This window comes from Colletotrichum abscissum, assembly GCF_030869225.1.
Source record: "Colletotrichum abscissum strain IMI 504890 chromosome Unknown Scaffold_52.1, whole genome shotgun sequence".
In the NCBI taxonomy this organism is placed as follows: Eukaryota; Fungi; Ascomycota; class Sordariomycetes; order Glomerellales; family Glomerellaceae; genus Colletotrichum; species Colletotrichum abscissum.
The window spans coordinates 83,926-104,230 of record NW_026850454.1 but is presented as its reverse complement, the minus strand read 5'-3'; the positions used below and the strand labels follow the sequence as shown (position 1 = coordinate 104,230).

General features: G+C 53.1%; 7 protein-coding genes across 7 annotated transcripts; 6 read left to right on the top strand and 1 right to left on the bottom strand.

Annotated features, from left to right (window-relative positions):
- Positions 1–2,033: 2,033 nt before the first annotated feature.
- CABS01_14248 (cerato-platanin) lies at positions 2,034–2,508 on the top strand (the record flags this gene model as incomplete). Its single annotated transcript, XM_060547588.1, has 2 exons — positions 2,034–2,264; positions 2,323–2,508. 2 exons carry the CDS (start codon positions 2,034–2,036, stop codon positions 2,506–2,508), a joined length of 417 nt encoding a protein of 138 aa, XP_060393487.1.
- A 1,867-nt stretch (positions 2,509–4,375) lies between these two features.
- On the top strand, positions 4,376–7,999 carry CABS01_14247 (uncharacterized protein; the record flags this gene model as incomplete). Its single annotated transcript, XM_060547587.1, has 3 exons — positions 4,376–4,421; positions 4,632–6,930; positions 7,126–7,999. The coding sequence occupies 3 exons, from the start codon at positions 4,376–4,378 to the stop codon at positions 7,997–7,999; spliced, it is 3,219 nt and encodes a 1,072-aa protein (XP_060393486.1).
- Positions 8,000–9,552: 1,553 nt separating this feature from the next.
- Positions 9,553–9,966, top strand: CABS01_14246 (uncharacterized protein; the record flags this gene model as incomplete). The annotated part of the gene is made up of 1 exon (XM_060547586.1): positions 9,553–9,966. The coding sequence occupies one exon, from the start codon at positions 9,553–9,555 to the stop codon at positions 9,964–9,966; it is 414 nt and encodes a 137-aa protein (XP_060393485.1).
- Positions 9,967–10,000: 34 nt separating this feature from the next.
- On the top strand, positions 10,001–10,475 carry CABS01_14245 (uncharacterized protein; the record flags this gene model as incomplete). Its single annotated transcript, XM_060547585.1, has 2 exons — positions 10,001–10,107; positions 10,187–10,475. The coding sequence occupies 2 exons, from the start codon at positions 10,001–10,003 to the stop codon at positions 10,473–10,475; spliced, it is 396 nt and encodes a 131-aa protein (XP_060393484.1).
- Positions 10,476–12,527: 2,052 nt separating this feature from the next.
- CABS01_14244 (uncharacterized protein) lies at positions 12,528–13,415 on the top strand (the record flags this gene model as incomplete). Its single annotated transcript, XM_060547584.1, has 1 exon — positions 12,528–13,415. The coding sequence occupies one exon, from the start codon at positions 12,528–12,530 to the stop codon at positions 13,413–13,415; it is 888 nt and encodes a 295-aa protein (XP_060393483.1).
- A 477-nt stretch (positions 13,416–13,892) lies between these two features.
- Positions 13,893–15,710, bottom strand: CABS01_14243 (alpha amylase; the record flags this gene model as incomplete). Its single annotated transcript, XM_060547583.1, has 1 exon — positions 13,893–15,710. One exon carries the CDS (start codon positions 15,708–15,710, stop codon positions 13,893–13,895), a length of 1,818 nt encoding a protein of 605 aa, XP_060393482.1.
- Positions 15,711–18,338: 2,628 nt separating this feature from the next.
- CABS01_14242 (sugar porter family MFS transporter) lies at positions 18,339–20,217 on the top strand (the record flags this gene model as incomplete). Its single annotated transcript, XM_060547582.1, has 5 exons — positions 18,339–18,885; positions 18,939–19,042; positions 19,107–19,243; positions 19,329–19,854; positions 19,915–20,217. 5 exons carry the CDS (start codon positions 18,339–18,341, stop codon positions 20,215–20,217), a joined length of 1,617 nt encoding a protein of 538 aa, XP_060393481.1.
- Positions 20,218–20,305: the final 88 nt, after the last annotated feature.

Here is a 20,305-nt window from a genome sequence, read left to right as displayed (position 1 = left end):
GCCGCCTCAAGCACGGAATGTAATTCCGAAGGACTCGCTGCCAGGAGGGGTCTCACAGTGACGACCATTCACCGCCTCCCTCGTCGAAGATCTATCAGGAACTCCCAAAAGCAAGCGGGGATCAGGACAAGAGCTCGTGTTCTGCCGAGCCAACCGCATACTCCACCGTCCATCGCAAATGCTTGCCAATCGCATCGGAAAGCTCCATTCTGGAGTTGCGGAGCTACGAATGGAGATTCACTTGCTATGCAGATGCCACAAGCGTTGTGGCCATGACCAACATCTATTCTCAGCTCAAAGACGATCACTTAGAAGAGCATCACAAGAAAAGGGCGGCGAAGCTCGGATACATCGGACACCCCGCGGACGGCGACGCAGCGACCAACACAGCGATCGGCCCATTTGTCCCAGACGAGTGAGACTGCGCGTGCCGATCCGCGCTTGCGCGCTTGTAACGTTGCTCGACGCCGCGGATGGTCAGCACGAAGCGCTCCTTATGCCAATAGACGGAAGGCGAATGAGGTCTAAGGGCTACCAAGTTGCCCACTGCCCTACTGCTTCGCCATCATGAGCGAGCTACGATTCGTTAGACTCAGCGCCGGCGCTCACTGGCGTCGAGGTCTCTCCTCTTCATGCTGTGCCCGTGGTTGCGGTACGTAGGTCTGACTTTTGGGGCTCATCTGAACGTGGGATGGCGCCCGCCACAGCCGTAAGCCCATGACGCTCGACGTTTGCATCGCAGAACGCCAGCCCCAATCCTCCGAGGATGCAAGCCCCGACCACTCGGATTCGGGGTTTTTCATGTCAAGTCTTGTTTTCCTCTTCCTGTACGACGAGGAAACAGTAAGGTCGCAGCGGGCAGCGGACGCATGCGTTGGCGAAGAAATCGTTTCTGGCGACCAGAAGCAACACGAGGAAAAAAGAGCCACCTGACGTTACGTCCCGCCGGCATTGTGTGGGGAAAAACAAGAGATCAACACCTGTTGGCGGGAAAGTCGCCCGACGCACAAATGAGCCAAGTCCTGCATATTGAATCGAGGAGGCTCCTCTGCGACGGCCCAAATAAGTTCAGAAGGATGTAAAAAAACAAGCAAAATATTTTGTTCCAAAGAGCATACGTTGAGTTGTGATAGTCTCATTCGGAATCAGTTTACTTCTCCCTTCTCAAGCGGCTGGAAGGAAAGAGAGGCTGGCAAACCGGGGCAAAGATGCGGAACCAGGGAATGCTAAACCCAAATAACCTTAGCGGTGTTTGATTGCTAAAAACAGCCCAGGATGACAGCCCTGTCGCATGCGACGGTCAACTACACACCGTCGCCGGTCCGTCGCAGCAGCAGCCAATTCGAGGCATCGCGTGTTTGTTCCCGCCCCATGCCATGAGCGTGAGCCCCCTAACGGCGCTGGGAAATCGGGGCTAGTGAATACGAGAATAATCCTCGCCTCCTTCTAGTGGCCCTTTCCCCACGTCAATAAACCAGATCTGTGATCGGCAGTGCAGGTGGTGCTTTTTCTACAGACTACGGATCAACTCTCTCTTTTCCCTTGCTTCCCGTAAACTGCGCCGCTCAATACGAATTGAAGGAACCCTGGGGAAGGCTTGTCCCCTCTCCGGCAGTCATCCCATACGATGTGACATGTAGTATGGAGTCCTCGCCAAGCCGGCCAAGGGTCCTGTTGCCGGCCATGTCACGACATGACGCTATTGCCGGAGAGACCGCAACGTCATGGATGACTTTTTCCCGCCTTCTTGCTGTCTTTGTCGTTGGAGACCATGATCCGCTTCGGTTCGGGTCTGGTGATGGAGCCTAAAGTAGTGAAGAGGCTGATCATTGTTAGGGATGAGCTGAGATCGAGGCTGTATAAGAAGAGACCGAAGACTCGCCTCCTTCGATTAACTTCTCTCTCAACCTCATCAGCTTCTACACCAGCATCTCCAACTACTACAATCATACAACTCTAAAAACAAGCTTCCCTAGCTCCATCTACAACACCACCTCAACCACACCTTCACCACCCCAAACACCACATTCAAGATGCAGTTCTCCAACCTCGTCACCATCCTCTCCTCCATCGCCGCCGCGGCCGCCGTCTCCGTCTCCTACGACACCGGCTACGACGACGGTTCCCGCTCCCTGACCGCCGTCTCCTGCTCCGACGGCGCCAACGGCCTCATCACAAAGTACGGATGGCAGAACCAGGGCCAGGTCGCAAAGTTCCCCTACATCGGTGGCGCTGACGCCATCGCCGGCTGGAACTCCCCCAACGTAAGTTTCACTCTTCTTTCCTCATACCTTCGCCAACACTGGCTAACACACACGATAGTGCGGCACCTGCTGGCAGCTCACCTACAACGGCAAGAGCATCAACGTTCTCGCCATCGACCACGCTGGCTCCGGGTTCAACTTGGCTCTTGGCGCCATGAACGACCTCACCAACGGCCAGGCTGCTCAGCTTGGCCGCATTGATGCCCAGGCTACCCAGGTCGGCCTTGACGCCTGTGGTTTGTAAATTGCGACGACACTCAAGCGACTTAACGACAAGAACGGCACATTAATCAGCATCAAATAATTGGAGGGTGTTCGATTGGGAGGACATTCGACATTGCATGGAACCGGCGCTATTCAATCCTTTGGCATATGCATATCACGATACATTCCTTACATAGAAGCATAATCAATCATAATGAGACGGGGCTACCTGCCTCTGCCTATTTGCATTACATGAAAATTTCGTCGCTTGGGTGATACAAGCTTACTTGGTATTCATGATTGGCTTACAGTGAATCTTGAAGTTTTTGCTTGTTTTGACTTTGACCATTTAGCTACCGAACTGTTCCTACCTAGGCTCTTCAAGCTCACATTGGATATCGCCTGACTATTGAGCATGGCTAGCAACAACCATCATAGTTCAAACTGTGGCTTGAAGTGGAACTTTGATGCATTCCACATCCATTGATCTGATCGAAGCGATACGGAATGTTTAGCCCACAACTAACTACCTCAGATGATAAATAAGCCATGAGCCGGGAATATACTTGAGAATATTGAGAGGGATGAGAAGCTCGGCCTCATCAACTTTGTCTTGGAACGCATTTTGTAGACCCAGATTGACTATTTGCAGCTGATGAGGAAAGAAAACGAATTCAAACCGAGGGCAGATGAAGTTTTGTCGTATCAAATTAGAGCGCGGCTTCACTGCACAGAACCAGCCGCGGCACCCGCCCGATGTTCATCCGGAACCGGCCGAAGTATGGAGAAACCAAAGCCGGATCCGTGTCGGGTAAAGTGGAGCTAATAGTCCGGTGACGTGAAAGTGTCGGTGAAGAAGCTCGGCATGGCATGGCTCGAAACGAGACCGAGCCCACAATTTATGCGGCATCTTGTTGAAAATTCTTCTCGCAACACCAACCTCAAATGGAGGCCTCTGCTCATCGAATTGAGTACCAGGTAAGTAAAGCTGTACATGGCGGAAGCCATGCTGGTAGCTGTAGAAGGCATGAAGATGGACTACTCCCATATGCCCATAGACTCAACAATAGCAAGACACCAGGAGTCATTCACACAATGTTTGGGTTTCCAAAAACCAGAAGAATATCTTTCAGGGAGCAAAATTTACACTCAATTACAAAAGTAGTCGCAATGTTGACTGACTGCAGTTGCACACCAAGACTAGCAAGAAGGTGAGCAATGACCAAGCGTGGAAGGTAATCTGGACGAGCCGCGCCTGTCTTATTGCCTCATATGGTTTAGTAAGCTCGTTGTATTACCCAGGACAGATTGGCCAGGCAGTCTGAAGACATAGCGCAGAATTATGGCTCCTGACATGGATGATAGAGGTGAACAATGCAAGTGAAGATTCGAGAGTCAAGAGCACGTGAATGGAGGGGCAGAACGGGTACGTACCAAGAAGCATGCTGTTGTTACGCATTTTCTGCAGGCGCGTAGCAAAAGTAGAGGAGGGGTACCTGGACTTGACCCCGCCTTGCATCAATTTTTTTCTTCTTTCCAGGTTCCTTCAGGCTTCGACGCCTTCTACCCCTCCTTATCTTATCAGTGGTGGCGGGGCTCACCTCGAAATTTTCACACTGGTCCCCTAAAATTTTGTGTGGTGCAAGTCTGCGGTTGCCTCCAAAGCTGTCATTTGGCTGGTGGTTTTATTATTTTCTCATTATTTTTATTTTTATTTTTTCGTCGTTGCGGCGTGTCATAGGTGGTTCGGGCATCAAGGATAAAAATTCAGTTGCGCCGGGCCTTTACTTCCCTTTCCTCTCCCCTTCTCACCTCCTTCTCTCCTTTTTCCTTCTTCTTCCCCTCCTCGTCTTTTCCTTCTTTTGCGAATAGTTGTGAGGACGACGAGACTCCAACAGAATCTCAAGATGGATAAAGGAAACTTGGTCCAGCTGCTCCAAGCGAGCCAGATTCGTAAGTTACCTTACTCAACTCCCCTTCGAATTCCCCATCGCCCTGTGCCACCCCGGCCGCAAACCTGGTCGAGCCCGTCTGCCTCATTTCGTCGCCCTCGCTTATTTTCCTCGTGCTTTTTTCGCCTATAAATTTTGCTTTTTCATCCGGTTCATCACACTTGATTTTCCGCGAAATCTGTCTTGCTAATTTGTTCTTTGCTCTCTGCAGCCGACACTGAGAAGGTCAAGGCCGTCACGGCCGAGCTTCAGAAGAACTACTACTCCAAGCCCGAGTCTCTTCTGCTTCTCATCGAGATTACCGTCTCCCACGATGACGCCGCCATCCGACAGCTGGCTTCCGTCCAGGCTTTGCGCCTGACCCCCAGACACTGGACCAAGATTGACGCCTCTCAGCGCGAGGCCGCCAAGAAGCACATCCTGGACAGCATTCTGAGCGATCAGTCTGCTCCCTCCCGCCACTCCAAGTCGCGTCTTCTCGCTGGAGCTATTGGTCTCGATCTTGAGGATGGCGACGGCCAGGACTTCGTCCGCGGCCTGTTGTCTCTCAACATTGCCGACAACGTTGCTCACCGCGAGGTCGGCTCCTACATCCTCTTCGCTCTGCTCGACAACGACCCCACCCACTTCACTGAGCAGGCCCAGCAGCTTCTGGGCCTGGTTCAGAAGACCATCGTCGATCCTGCGAGCGCCGATGTCCGCCTGAACTCTGTCAGATCTATCGGCGCTCTTCTGATGATCATCGACCCCGAGGAGGATACCCAGAGCGTTCAGCTCGTCCAGCAGCTCGTCCAGCCCATGGTTGAGATCCTCAAGAACGCCATCTCCGAGGGCAACGACGACTACTACCGTGATGTCTTCGAGGTCTTCCAGTCTTTCCTGGCTTTCGACTCCTCTTTCTTGGGTCCTCACCTGAAGGACCTCATCCACTTCATGCTCGAGCTCGCTATCAACAACGAGGTCGAAGAGGAGGCCCGTTCGCAATCTCTGGCTTTCCTCAGCCAGTGCGCTCGCTACCGCCGCATGAAGATCCAGGGCATGAAGGACATGGGTGCCCTTCTCATGGTCAAGAGCATGCAGATTGTCACCGAGATCGAGACTGACGATGATGACGACGAAAACTCCCCGGCCAGAACTGCCCTGGCTCTCATCGATCAGCTCGCCAACGACCTGCCCCCTCGCCAGGTCATTGTGCCTCTGCTCGAGCAGTTCCCCCAGTTCGCCCAGAACCCCAACCCTGGTCACCGCAAGTCCGCTATGCTCTCTCTCGGCACCGCTTCCGAGGGTGCCCCCGACTTCGTCGCCACCCAAATTCAGCCTCTCCTGCCCATCGTTCTCACTCTGCTGAACGACCAGGACGTCTCCGTCCGCCACGCTGCTCTCGTCGGTCTCATCCACCTCGCCGACGAGATGGCTGATGAGCTCGCCCCCAAGCACCGCGAGCTCATCGGTGCCCTGCTCACCAACCTCGAGGCCGTCGTTGGCTCTACCGACAGCCAGAGTGTCAGAGTTATCCGTGCTGTCTGCGGTGCGCTTGACTCTCTCATTGGTGAGGGTCTTGAGGACGACCTCATCAAGGAGTTTGGCCCCAAGCTCATTGTCCCCATGGGTAAGCTTCTCCACCACGAGGATTTCTCCGTCAAGGGTGGTGCTGCCGGCGCCATTGGCGCCATTGCTGCCGCTCTTGGTCGCGAGGAGTTCAAGCCCTACTTCGCTGAGGTCATGGGTGCGCTTGGCCAGTACGTTGCCATCAAGGACGGCGAGGAGGCTCTGAACCTCCGCTCGGCTGTCTGCGACTCTATGGGCCGCATTGCCGACGCTGTCGGCGCCCAGGAGTTCCAGCCCTACGTCATGGACCTCATGAAGGCCAGTGAGGAGGCTCTCAGCCTCGACAACGCTCGCCTCAAGGAGACTAGCTTCATCCTTTGGGCTTCTTTGTCCAAGGTCTACGGCAACGATTTCTCCCACTTCCTTCCCGGTGTCTTCAAGGGTCTCTTTGACTGCCTTGAGCTCGAGGAGGAGTCTCTCTCTATCCCTGGCCTTACCGAGGAGGATATCCCCGAGGGTCTGCTGATCTCCAACGGGAAGAAGCTCAACCTGAAGGCTGCTGCTGATGACGATGAGGAGGACATGGACGAGGATGCCGACTGGGAGGATCTTGAGGACTTTGCCGGTGTCACCGCCGTCGCTCTTGAGCAAGAGATCGCGCTCGAGGTTCTTGGCGATGTCATCACCCACTCCTGCGACGGCGCTGCCATCGAGAAGTACCTTGCCGATGCCATGGGCAAGGTTTCTCCCCTGGCTCAGCACCCCTACGAGGGAGCTCGCAAGGCTGCTATCTCTACCCTCTGGCGCGCCTACGCCCGCGTCTGGCAACTCTACGAGGAGTCGACCGGCGCCAAGTGGGAGGCTGGCTACCCCCCCAAGCAGAACCCCGGTCAGGTCATCAACGACCTCGGCCAGTCTGTTGTTGAGGCCACTCTCAGTGTTTGGGAGGAGGACAGCGAACGGTATGCACCCCATCATCTCTACTTTACTTCCCCGTTCCCCTGCCCTAAAGGATGAGTAACTCTCGTTATACCCAGCTCACTCAGACGCACAAAGTGCGGTTGCTGAGAACACGATTGATCACGTCTGATTCATTGGGCATCTTCATCATTTTCATGGCTAGCATGTAATCGGGCATTTTGCTGACGTCCCAATAGTTCTGTCATTACTGAGATCAACCGCAACATCGCCGCCACCCTCAAGTCATGCGGTCCCGCCATCCTTACACACAACGAGCTGCTCAAGAGCAGCTTGACTATCCTCGGTTGCCTCATCACTCGCTCTCATCCCTGCCAGATGGATCTCGGTGAGGAGGAGGAGGAAGAGGCTGCCGAGGGCTCTTCCGAGTTCGACTGGCTCGTCATTGACACCGCCCTCGACGTCATTCTCGGCCTCGCCACTGTCCTCGGCAGTGACTTCGCCGAGATGTGGAGAGTTTACCAACAGCCCATCCTCAAGTTCGCCAGCTCCCAGGAGTCTCTCGAGCGTTCCACTGCGGTTGGCGTCATTGCCGAGGCTGTCAAGTACATGGGCCAGGCCGTCACCGAGTTCACCGACTCTCTCCTGCCCGTCCTGACCCACCGCCTGACCGACCCCGACTCCCTTGCCAAGTCCAACGCCGCCTACGCCATGGGCCAGCTCATCTTCAACTCCCAGGCCACCGACAAGACCATCTCCCAGTACCCCACCGTCCTGGAGAAGCTCGAGCCCCTCCTTCAGATCAAGGAGTCTCGCATGGTCGACAATGTCTCCGGCTGCATCTCCCGCATGATCATCCGCAACCCCAACCCCGAGTTCGTCGCGCGTGTCCTGCCCGCCCTCGTCGATGCCCTTCCCCTCCAGGAAGACTACGAGGAGAACGCCCCCATCTACCAGGCCCTCTACAACCTGTACGATGCTCAGAACCCCACTGTCGCCAGCCTCACCCCCAAGATCCTGCCCGTTCTGCAGGCTGTCCTCAGCCCCCCTGAGGAGCAGTTGGAGCCCGAGACCCGCCAGCTGTGCCAGAAGCTTGCCCAGGCCCTTCACTAAATGTGTGATGGCACGAGCAAGCATTGGAGGAGGGTATTGAAGCAGGAACTATTGTGTTGCCCCCTTAGGGGCTGTTAATGAGTGATGAGTGGATGAGACACCCCCATTTCCTACAAAGTCTGTAGATAGGTTCATAGATTGCCAGGGTTAGACTTCCTGGATGATTCCCAAAATGCTCTATCAACGTTTCGTATGTTCAAAATTAGGCTTCTCTGCATCGTCTCCAGTGATCGTCGTGGCATTTTGTGTTTGTTCCGTGACGGATGAACGACAAACCATCGTAGTTCTAGGTGCCGGGTCCATACACGACAAAGTTAATCGGTAAAGCCCCGGAAAGAAACAACTTGATTATCCGAGCTTGTGAAAGAACATGGGATATCAGCCGAAATGTAAGTTTCGTCCTTTTCTACCACCGCCGCTATTGTTGTTATCTCCTTGTCTGGGTACGTAAAGACAGCCAGGACACCCCAAGCAACGAACCGTTGTATTACAGTCCTGGCTTAAAAGCACAATCCTGCTTGCGCCGCTAGTCCTGTTTCGATGGCCTTCAGTCGTGCCGTTCACACCGATGGCCATCCCATCGGCTCCGTGTTGATATATGCAATCCATCGCAAGCACTCAGCCCGACTCGGCAAGATGACACTGGTAATTTTCTTGAGCTTGTTATGTCCATATTGTTACCTCTGCTAGTTTCTCTTGTTCAATTGAGGGCTCTCTGTTTTGGTGAGCTGCTTAAGTGGCGCAAACAGCCTTACACGGGCCTTTGAAGGGGCTTGGCACAATTACTCTCATAAATGCTTCACCCACCTCGGGGTATTGCAGAACTCTGATGAGTCATGAAACCACCCTAACTCATACGCAACATAGTTGTGAACTTTCAAATATCATATCTATAAGCTTTGCAAGAGCATGAAACTAGGGACTTGAGAAGAGCTATTGTGGATTTCATATTGCTTGGTGCGCTCATCTGGAGCTGATTTCGTGAAGGACGAATTGATCAATGATTTCTCTCAGTGGAGCCTATGCACGGATAACCGCCAGCCTGTCTTTCACTACCAACGCCAAGGATAGCATTTATTCCTTCCTGGTCAAGATGTGTGTTTCGGAGTAACCAACAGAAAACTTAATTTAGATGATCTGCCTGTGTTGGAACTTGAAGACGATACGGGCGCTTAGAAGTGGACCACGCGGTTAGACCCAGAAGAGCCTCCTGGACTGATTTCGGCGGCAACAGCAAGTTGGACCGGGATTACGATAAAACTGAAGTGCGATACATGGTGATATCCACTGATGCCTGGGTTAAAGTTGGCCAAACTAAGCGCTTTCTTCCTAAGCGCCGAGATTATATCACAAATACTATCAAGGTTCATGGTCAATTGGTCTTTGGAGGACATTTGAGAATATTTACTCTTATATAAGGGGGAACTCTGCCTTTCCATCCCCTTTCACTACACAGCTAAATTGAGATACAAATCAAGACAGGAACGCATTCAACGCTCACTTTCATATTCTCTCAAAATCATACTTCTTTCACAATCTTACTCTTCACAACAATGGAAAAATGCTGGTTCGTACTGCGGAACACGCACTATCCGCCGCCCATCGGATTGACCGACGACGTGGCCGGGTGTACCGGACAGCTCAAGGGGCTGTACTGCTGTAGTCACATCGTACCTGATCTGTCGCACTTTGACGACGTCATCAACACTCGGGGCCCATTGGAGATCCCGGTGGATATGCCCATCCTTCATAAGAGGCACGAAAACCCAATCTACAAGAAAATGTCGGGACCGTCAATAAACCACTCCGGTCAGATCAGTGCACCTATTATGGCGGCTGCTGGCATGACTGCGACTACCAGCGCTGGCATAGCGTTCCAGAAAACTGTCATCAACCATGCCGAATTCGAGGCTCTCGATAGCTACATGATGCGACCAACACACTCAAGAGGACAGCATTGCTACTAACGAGGTGTCGAGATACATCCAAAGAAGCAAAAGAATGGGATCATGGTCTTGCTTCATGATCACTGGGATGATTGTCGCTCGTGGTGCGAAAGTCGCCCGATTGGAGACACGTAACATTGGAGTCCAAGCCGGCCTCGGAGCGTAAGACAACCAACTAGCAAACCCCATTGTTTTGAAGGAGATGACTGTACTTATCAACATGAAGACTAACTTTGATCAGTGGGTTCTCTGGTGTGGCCGATGTTGGTTTCAACATAGACAGTTCGTCAGAGAACAATCTGTCATTGTCAAGCGGGCATGTTTCTGACTTCGTCTGGGCGGTGCAAGTCATCAAGATACGCAAGGGCATTATGGATCCCACATGGAACCATGAGATCTATTCCAAAGGGTCGACTTTCATGAATCCTGGGGCTGCTCTTATTGAAATGAAGGACACCCTGCGCAAGGAAGGAGTTGCAAACAAAAAGATGATTGCACCTGGAGATGGAAGCGTGATCTTTGTAATTTAGCAAGTTTTGAGGTATTCAATCCCTATACATTCTTTCTTCCTCGTCAAGAGTCCATGAATTGCGATCCGATACAAATTTTGAACTGGCGAGTAAATCAGCCTTTGATTTACCGCTAATGCAGCAAAACACAACGTGATTCGAGCACGAAAGGAGAAGAAAGGGTAGAAATTAGCAGCATCCCACGCCTGAGTGTGGTAAAAGAGGTGGGATCCTAGCTAATAAAACTTGGCTTGGAAGAGGAAGGTAACTGGATCGAAGCCAGGTTCCTTTGTGCTCATTGTTCTCGAACAAGGGGTTTCATTCCCGTCTCTCTACTGCCAAACTCCCTCGCGGCCCATGTCCAATTCTGTGAAAAGTAAACAAAGCCGCCTCCCTAGGTTCTTGTTCAACAACAGCCCAGATTGAAAGTATAAAAACATCTCTAATTCGCACAACGACGACGTTGGGGAACTTCCAACTCTACATCGCAATCCACATGCCTTGTGAGCCAACACCAACCAGTTACATCCTAGCATGGAAGCCCCTGCCATCCCCCAGCGCATATCAGACTGCAAAGCTGCTTTCGGCCGGCTCATCGTCAGTTCAGGATCTACTTCCGCTCCTGCGGGGATGGAAGACCGTCAGGCCGACTTCAATATCTGGGAGGCTAGCATTAAAGCAACAAGCAGCGGCGAATCGTCACTCGATCATCGCTTAAGGGGCAGAAAGGATGTGAGCAAAGATATTTGCAATCATCTTGATGGCTTACTAGCGGCTTTGGAGAGAATTATGGAAATAGGTTGGGGCTCTACTCCGAATCATCATTTCCGCATCTAATTTCAGCTAGGGTTTACAGAGGACGAGGGTCCAGAAACCCCTGAACAGAGACAGGGAGATCCAGATGTCCAAGGAAACAGCGAAGCAGAATCCTCAGTCTCAGAATCGACTGCGTCTTATGATTCGACTGAACACGACAGCTTAGAGACTCTGCACAAGGAGCAGAAGTTTTATATTGAGAGGATACTTGAACGACTTGCAAGATTATCTATATTGATTCGAAAATTAGATACCGGAGATTGATTCGACGAGACCAATGCGTAGCTCTAAGGGAAAAGACTTGCAGATCTATGACGATCTTAAGATCCTCTTCAGACTGTACAAAATTTATGACCGACAAAGTCAAACTGAGTGAAAGATATGTACTTGATCAGGCGAAACCGCAAGGAAAATTGGAGATTCAAGTTATCGTTATGCTATGATCACCTCTAAAGTCCGAAACAGCAGTGCCTTGTCTAGACAGCCAGATTAGTGTTCTATGTCAGCTTTGTTTCTAAGATTGGTCACGCGGTCAGCTTTCGGTGTACAGCATTCATGTCTATTACACTCTGTGGAAGAAAAAACACCAGGGTTTGACAAATAGACGAGTCATCCTTCCTATATTTTGATCCATGTGGAAGGCGCCTCTAGGAAACTAGAATTGAAACACAATGCGGCTTTTTTCCCCCGGCCAGCCATCCCTGGTCAAGCCTTGTGAAAAGAATGTGTCTCGCTTTCAGCTTGTTCTTCGCAAGTCTGATTCGTTTCCCTCTTCTCCCTTTCTCGTGTATGTCTCAGCTTGAGATAGGCTGGGGCACTTTCTTCGGAAGAACCGTGAGTTTGTCGCCGACGGAGGAATAACTCCGTTGTACATTTAGCCTCGATCTTCCATGAAGCCTCATAAAGATAGACATGTAACTTCCGAGGCGTCCATATAGGTAGGACTTTTTGACTGCTTTTCTGTGGTGGGCAGGCTTTTAGTGCTTACTGAGTCTTTCTTTACTCGAATGTGATTGGTTTTCTTACTATGCGTCTTATCACCCCTTCAGCCGCACTGGCCGCACCATCGATGTCTTGCCGGATATCCCAAGCGAAAAAAAAGTTCGAATTTTGGCTGGTAGAAACATGATATGACTACTTGACGAGATGGAATGAGAGCTGGCGGCGAAATCCTTAAATAGGAGACTGGGGACGGCCTGGCAAACCGCAAGACTTGGGCTTTGCCTTCCATACTAACCTATCGTTTCGTTCTTCAATATGAGCCACGACCGGAATGAGACTTACATGCTTGCCCCTAACTGGAATTTCCGTCCGGGAGGGCCAATCAAGATCGGAAACATTATTTTCGATCCCTTTCGGCCAGACAAATCCGAACCCGAAGGTGCCTCTTCCTACGAGTATGTTACGGAAACGGCAAACCAAAAGAACTACAAAAAGACTGTTGATACGACCACTTCACTTGACTTGAGCATCTGGCTTACGTTCCTTGCCAATATCAAGGCGACGTTTGGCGCCAACCACCGACACGTCACGCACAACGAATACACCATGGACTCTTTGCAGACGACGTATCTTCTACACGATCCTTTGCGTAAGGAGATTCAAGAACGATGCAACGATCCAGATATCAAAAGACACATGAAGCTGGATAGCTTAGTCTCGAAGCCAGTGTACATGATTACCGGACTACGAATCGCCAAGGGATTCCGTCTCCAACAAAGTGAGGACCTGTCAAAATCGGCACAAGTTGGTATCGGTGTGCCGGTGTCCCCGGACATGGGTGCTGGGGGCGACTTGAGCGTCTCTACCAGTAAAAAGGGCTCTGAGGGCTTTGAATCAGTGGAAGACATAATTTACTCTTACCAATTATCGAAGATTCACCGAAAAGGATTGTGGGACACAACTGTTGTTGTTGATAGGTATTTCCCTAAGGCGTTGAAGGGTCCAGGAGAGGCAAAGGAGGCTTTCGACATCGAATCAAGCTTTCCAGATGCAGAAGAGTTGCAAAAGCTGGACGGCAACGTCCAGGTCCTTTCGCTGAACGATGGCGAGATCCAGGGAACAGTTGTGTTTAGAGCCTCAGATGAAGATGGTTATCCGAAGAAGCCTCGATATTTTCCGGGTTGCCTCGAGTCTGCCGTTTAGCACAAGTAAGGATGAGCTGTTTGCAATAGGCATAATATGAAAAGTTTGTTTTCAAGTAGTCTCGCCGTCTTTGAACGGTTGAGGGAATTTGCCTACCCCCTGCAGACTGCTGTTTGGGCCCGTTTTCGCATGACCGATTAAAGCTCCAGACAGGCAATAAAAACGAGACTTCGATCAAACAAGGAAATCCGCCTAAAATTTGCGGTAGCCATCGGCAGTTCTGTATTGACACCGAGCCGATAACGTGGGCCTGATTGGTATGCGTTGTCGGAGGTCCCTCCGGTTAGACCTCAAGACTTTCTCTTGCTATACTCAAGGTCTACCCTAAAGCAATGACAACAATTATAAGCAACAGATCGCAGACCACACAATATGGGGTAACACAGCAGCATGAACATGGATGTCGATATCATTAAAAGCCCCCTCACTTCCGCGCCCAATCTCTATCAAGCATCATGGTATTCAACATATAAACTCTCAAAAATTGGTATAGATCCTCGCCTCCCACCCCTTCAACGCCGGCGCAACCCCCTTCACCAACTCCCCGCCCTCCCTCGTGCCAACCAACAACCGCACCTCAGGCGCCTCACACCCAAGCAACGCCGCAACATCCCCAGCACTCTCCCCATCCTCTTTCGAAAAGTTCATCACCACGAGCGCCTTCCTCTTCACCCCGCCATCCTTTCCACTCACCGGCGCAGGACTCTCCTTGAGTATAACCCACGTCTTTTCGTTCTCCGGATCAATCAACCGATGCGACCCAAAGACGAACACATCGCGGTGTTGCTTCCTCAGCTTCAGCACCCTCTTGTAAAACGACAGGATGGAGTCCGGGTCGCCGCGCTGTTTCGCGGCATTGATAGACTTGTACACGTCATGCACCCTCATCCACGGCTTCGCGCCCTCTCTCGCGAAACCAGCGTTGGGGCTATCATCCCACTGGAACGGTATCCGCGAGTGATCCCTCGCCAAGATGCGCAAGCCATGCATCGTCTTCTCGATCCGCTCCGCATCCCCAGACTCCAACGCCTCCGAGTAGAAGTTACTGCTCTCGATATCCTTGTACTCTTCTATCCCCCAACTGGCCGGCATATTCGTCATGCCAATCTCCTGGCCCTGGTACAGAAATAGCGTCCCAGACATGGTCGCCTGCCACAGCGCAATCGTCTTGGCTGAAGCAAGCCACAGCTCGGGCGTCGAATCATCACCGAACCTCGACACCGCGCGCCCATTATCGTGGTTCTCGCAAAACGCCGTCGCCCAGGCATCCGTCCCCTCGATGAAGGACTGCCACGTCTCCGTGTACTTTTTCAACGTCGACAGCGGAAACGGCTGGTAAATATACTTTGCGCCGAACCCGTTCCCGTTACCCAGCCGAATCACGGAGAACTCAAATACCATGTCCAGCTCCTTCGCCACAGCCGAGACGTAAGGAATCACCTGTGACGGGTGCGGCGTCAGGGATAGCTCGCCGACGGAGACGGCATTGTAGGGCGCCAGGGCCTTGCGGTTCATCTCACGGATGTACTCGTGGATGCGGGGTCCATTACACCACATCTCGGGCGCGGGCTGGTGCGGCGACGTCGGGTCGGTGACGGGGGCGTCGACGTAGTCTGTGCGCTTGGAGTACTTGTTCACGGTATCGATGCGGAAGCCGTCGACGCCGCGCTCGAGCCAGAAGCGCATCGTGTCCTCGTAGATGGCCTCGCGGCAGGCCTCGTTGTCCCAGTTCAGGTCGGGCTGGTCGGGGGCGTACAGATGGAGGTAGTACTCCTGGGAGTGCTCGTCCCAGGTCCACGTCGGGCCTGCGAAGTACCCGCGCCAATTTGTCGGCGGGTGCCGCACGCCGTTGGCGTCGTAGCGCGCGGGCTTCCAGATGTACCAGTCGCGTTTGGGGTTTTCCTTGGAGGAGCGTGATTGCTTGAACCAGGCGTGCTCGACAGAGGTGTGGTTGACGACGAGGTCGAGAATGACCTTCATGCCGCGCTTGTGGCACTCGTCCAGCAGGGTATCGACGTCGTCGACGGTGCCGTAGGGTGCGTAGATCTTTTGGTAGTCGGAGACGTCGTAGCCCATGTCGGCTTGGGGGCTCTCGAAGATGGGGGAGACCCAGACGACGTCGACACCGAGCTCGTGGAGGTAGTCGACCTCGGCTATGAGGCCGGGTAGATCGCCCCAGCCGTCGCCGTCCGAGTCCTTGAAGCTGGCGGGGTAGACTTGGTAAAAGGTTGCGTCTTTCCACCAGGGCTGCTTGCCTACCCAACGGTTCTCATCGTCCCAGACGAGGGATCCCATGGTGAAGGAGGGGCTGTTAGATAGGTATCACCGTATCAAGCCACGCTGTAATGAGGGCGGGTTGTCGTCAATCAGGTAGGTGGAAGTAGACGAGTTGCAGAGAGGGACAGACAGACGGCGGAAGAAGGAGGAGGGATGAGTAGCAGAGGAGGAGGATGATGTCAAGTTGAGTGAGGATCGAATGTGGGAGAGATCCGAGGTCAATGGGCAGAGGTCAGGACGCGCCGGGAACGATTCGCATTTTGACCATGCGGCGAATGGGCTGCATCGGACTTGGGACGGCGGCGATCAGTAGCCGGGGCAGAAAAATGGCGTGGCGACATGACCTGCAGCGGAGAGAAGAGCGATGGGCGTGGGGGGAGTATGCGTAGCGGGTATTCGTGCGAGAGGAAATGGGGAGTACGGAGTAGAGTTGTGGTTATCGTGGCCGTGTGTGGGTTGAGTGGTTCATTTCGGGCGAGGGTTTCTGCTTCCATCGAGGACGGGGGAGGGGGATGAATGTCGTGCCGGCGGAATCAGTCCGTAGAAGGGCCGTGGGGAGAAAAGGATGCATCGCGTGAGGTGTGACGGGGTGAGAATGCAAAAGAGAGTGCGTTTGTCTGTGGAGATGCCGATGGAAGAACGAGCTTGTTCCCCGCCTTTTCTTGGTTATCTAATTGCTGAGTCTTCGTAGCTGCGTCTCTCTCTCTTTCTCGCACACTCTCACAGGTTCGCATCAAGTATCCATACGCAGCAAGGTACGGTGAGGTATGCAACGTATGGTCGCAGGAGACAGGTTTCCCCTCACTCCGCATTGCTTCCGCCCGTTCGATGTGCCAAGGTGGATACGAAGCATCCGTAAGTGCGCAGTACTCCGTAAAGTTGTTGAAGAAGCGGAGATATGCGGGATTGTCTTTTGCTCAATTTTCATATGATTTTTCTGCTCATCATTAGCCTTTTGATTAGCGCTCCGGCGGCTTGGAACATGGGAAGAAAGTGCTTAGACTCCGCATCCGCCGCACATGGTGGCTGTCATTTATTGGATGATGATGCATTTCAGATGTACCGTGACACAAGATGCAAAAAAAGATGAAGAAAGAGAAATCTTCAACGGGCGGAGACTCCGCTTTCCCTGTCGTTCCTCAAATAGTGGAGACCATCCGGACCCGGAGATGCTCCGCTAGACTCCGCACCTCCCTCCGACCCCCCTGTCTCCCGCGGGAGCCACAAACGTCATGCCTTCCCACCAATCAGACCTCGCCTCGGTCAAGCCTCTGGAAGAAAAAAGTGGTGATGAGCTTCAGGGCCGTCCAACAAAAGTCTGGAGAACTGGGCTGGATCATGGATGGCTGGGTTGGTCTCATCCCGAATCTGGGGAAAGACCACGCCCCGGGCCTGGCTGACGGTGGCTACGCCGCACATGCGCATGGAGCTCGGCTCGGGGATGGTGAGGCGCTCAATCTAGTTTCGACCTCGTGAGATGGATGCCGTGGTGCGAATAGCGTCAACCCATCCTTCCCATCCCTACTTTTTCCTTATTTCCCTTGATCTATCTATACGGACTCTCCGTACACAACAACTTTCACCGGCGGAGTCTCCTGTTGACGCCTCGTGCCGCCATCTTCAGAATGATCAGAATGGGTTCCAGCTACACCTTGGCACGAGTCGAGAACGCCATCACCAGACCTGTAGAAGGCTTAGTGAAGCCTTTGGTTCTCCATCAATCCATAGCTTGAGATTCCATCTCCATGCTCGTCTCCAAATTCTTGATGGTCCAGCTGGGAAACCCTCCAAAACGAGATTCAAGAGACCAATCCTGTCGCTCCATGTCATCCCCACAATCATTTCTCATACCTTCTCCGTACCGGTAGACTGACAGACTGATCCTCCGCTTCTCCACAAATTGCCCATGGAGTTGGGAAAAACAACGTGATTCGACACATCTTCCCCTCCCCCTAACCACCACAGAGTCACCGACTAACCTCCACCCTACTGAGGACCGGGGAGGGAATGGCTCATCACCAAAATCAGATGCTTGGCACAGCAACAAACCACCCCATGTCAACCGAGACTGACATACTTTCAACATGCTGCAAAATCCTTCCCTCACCTCACCATCATGACCACACACGAAAATCAACGTAATCACGCCAAACCAATCTTGTCCAGGACCCCCTCCCCTCCCCTCCCCTCCCCGAACTTATTCCCCAAGGGGAACCGCAACTAATTACTACGGTAGAGCGCACGGTTCAAGCGCAGGGCGTCTTGTCACTGAACTTTTAGCTCTGATTTTTATTTTATTTTCCATCCTCTCACCTCACCTTTTTCTCACTACCGCGTCCATTGTTCACTGTTGCGCTACAAACACTTTCTAATGTTACTTTGACTGCGACCCTTCTTGTTGTAACCGAAGCTGTCAAATTGATTCGGGTTCTTCCACCCTTGGAGGGATATAAGACGCCCCGAATGCCCTCCTCAACTTGATTCACCTCCCTCCTTCAGGCGTCCGACTTTCGCGCATCCCCGAGTCTCACCCGCCTCCCTCAATCCTCCTCATCATCATCTCATACATCTCATCCAATCTTTCATCCGTGATATCTCCAGCATCATAAATCTTGATACCCCGTACATACAATTATCAACTTCAAAATGGCCGACCCAAAGGTCTCCTCCCCAGTCCCAGAGGACAAGGAAACAGGCATCCACCACCACACCTCAATCACAGACGACACCAACACCGCAACCCCCATCAACCACAATGCCGCGCACCCAGAAGACCTCGCCGCGGAGGCAGCCCAAGCCGCCTCCGCAGAACACAAAATGTCCCTCCTCGAAGCCATCCGCACCTACCCAAAAGCAATCGGCTGGTCCGTCCTCCTCTCCTCCACCCTCATCATGGAGGGCTACGACCTCGCCCTCCTCAGCAACCTCTACTCCTCGGCCGTCTTCCAGCGCAAGTACGGCACCTTTGTCGAGGCCCAGAACAAGCACGTCATCTCCGCCGCCTGGCAGTCCGGCCTCAGCAACGGCGCCCGCGCCGGCGAGATTTTCGGGCTTGTGATTGCCGGCTGGACGGCGGATCGGTACGGGTATCGGGTGACGACCATGGGGTTCTTGGTGTTGATGATTGCGTTCATCTTTGTGCTGTTCTTTGCGCCGAATGTGCAGATCTTGGTGCTTGGGGAGGTTCTCTGCGGTATGCCCCGACTTTCCATCCTGGCTTCGAGTATCGCTGCTAACGTCTTGCAGGAATCCCTTGGGGTGCTTTCCAGAGTGTCACGCCAGCATATGCCTCCGAGGTCGCTCCCGTCGTTCTCAGGCCGTATCTCACCACCTTCATCAACATGTGCTGGGTAGGTCACTCTTCACAAGGACGAGAAGGCAAACTACAAGACGTTGCAGACTAACAAAATCCAGGTCATCGGACAATTCTTCTCCGCGGCCGTCAACAAGGGCTCCTACCACCACCAGGACGAATGGGCCTACAGAATCCCCTTTGGAGTCCAATGGGTGTGGCCCATCCCCATCCTCATCGGCCTCTTCTTCGCCCCTGAGTAAGTTTCAACCCCAGATTCCATCCTTATTTATTTTTTTCCCTCAAGAAGCCATTCTCTGCTGTGCTTTGACTGACAACAGCAGATCCCCCTGGTGGTACGTCCGCCACAACGACAAACCAGCCGCCAAACGCGCCCTCCTCCGCCTCACCTCCCGCAACCAACCAAACTTCAACCCGGACGAGACGATCGCCATGATAGAGCACACAAACGAGCTCGAGAAGCGCGCAAAGGAGGGCGTGACCTACGCAGACTGCTTCAAGGGCGTCGACCTCCGCCGCACCGAAATCGTCGTCGGCATCTGGCTCGTCCAGACCCTCGGCGGGCAGAACCTCATGGGCTACTTTGCCTACTTCTTGACGCAGGCCGGCATGGACCCCGGAAACTCCTTCTCCCTGTCAATGGGCCAGTACGCCCTCGGCATGGTCGGCACCGCGGGCTCCTGGTTCCTCATGTCCCGCATCGGCCGCCGCACAATCCACTTCTCCGGTCTCTGCGCGCAATTCTGCCTCCTGCTGATCGTCGGCTGCCTCTCCTTCTCCGACAGCAACGCCTCCGTCTGGGCCATCGGCGCCATGCTCATCGTCTTCACGTTCGTCTACGACTTCACCGTCGGTCCCGTAACCTACTCCCTCGTCTCGTAGCTCTCCTCCACGCGCCTTAAAAACAAGACCATCGTCCTCGCGCGCGCGGGCTACAACGCCAGCAACATCTTTGTGAACGTCATGACGAATTACCAGCTCTCGTCGACGGCGTGGAACTGGGGCGCGCGCACGGCGCTGTTTTGGGCGGGCACGTGTCTGCTCTCGTCCGTGTGGGTGTATTTCCGCGTGCCGGAGCCAAAGGGGAGGACGTACGCCGAGCTGGACCTGTTGTTTGAGCACAAGGTTTCGGCGAGGAAATTTGCCGAGACGAAGATTGATCCGTACTCGCATGAGCTCAACAGCGAGAAGAAGTTGGCCGAGGAGCATTAGGTCCTGTGTTTGCCATGCCCCTGATGGGAGATAAAAAGAGACAAGGAAAGGACGTGTCGAGGAGCGGGCCTTGAGGATGTTGGATACC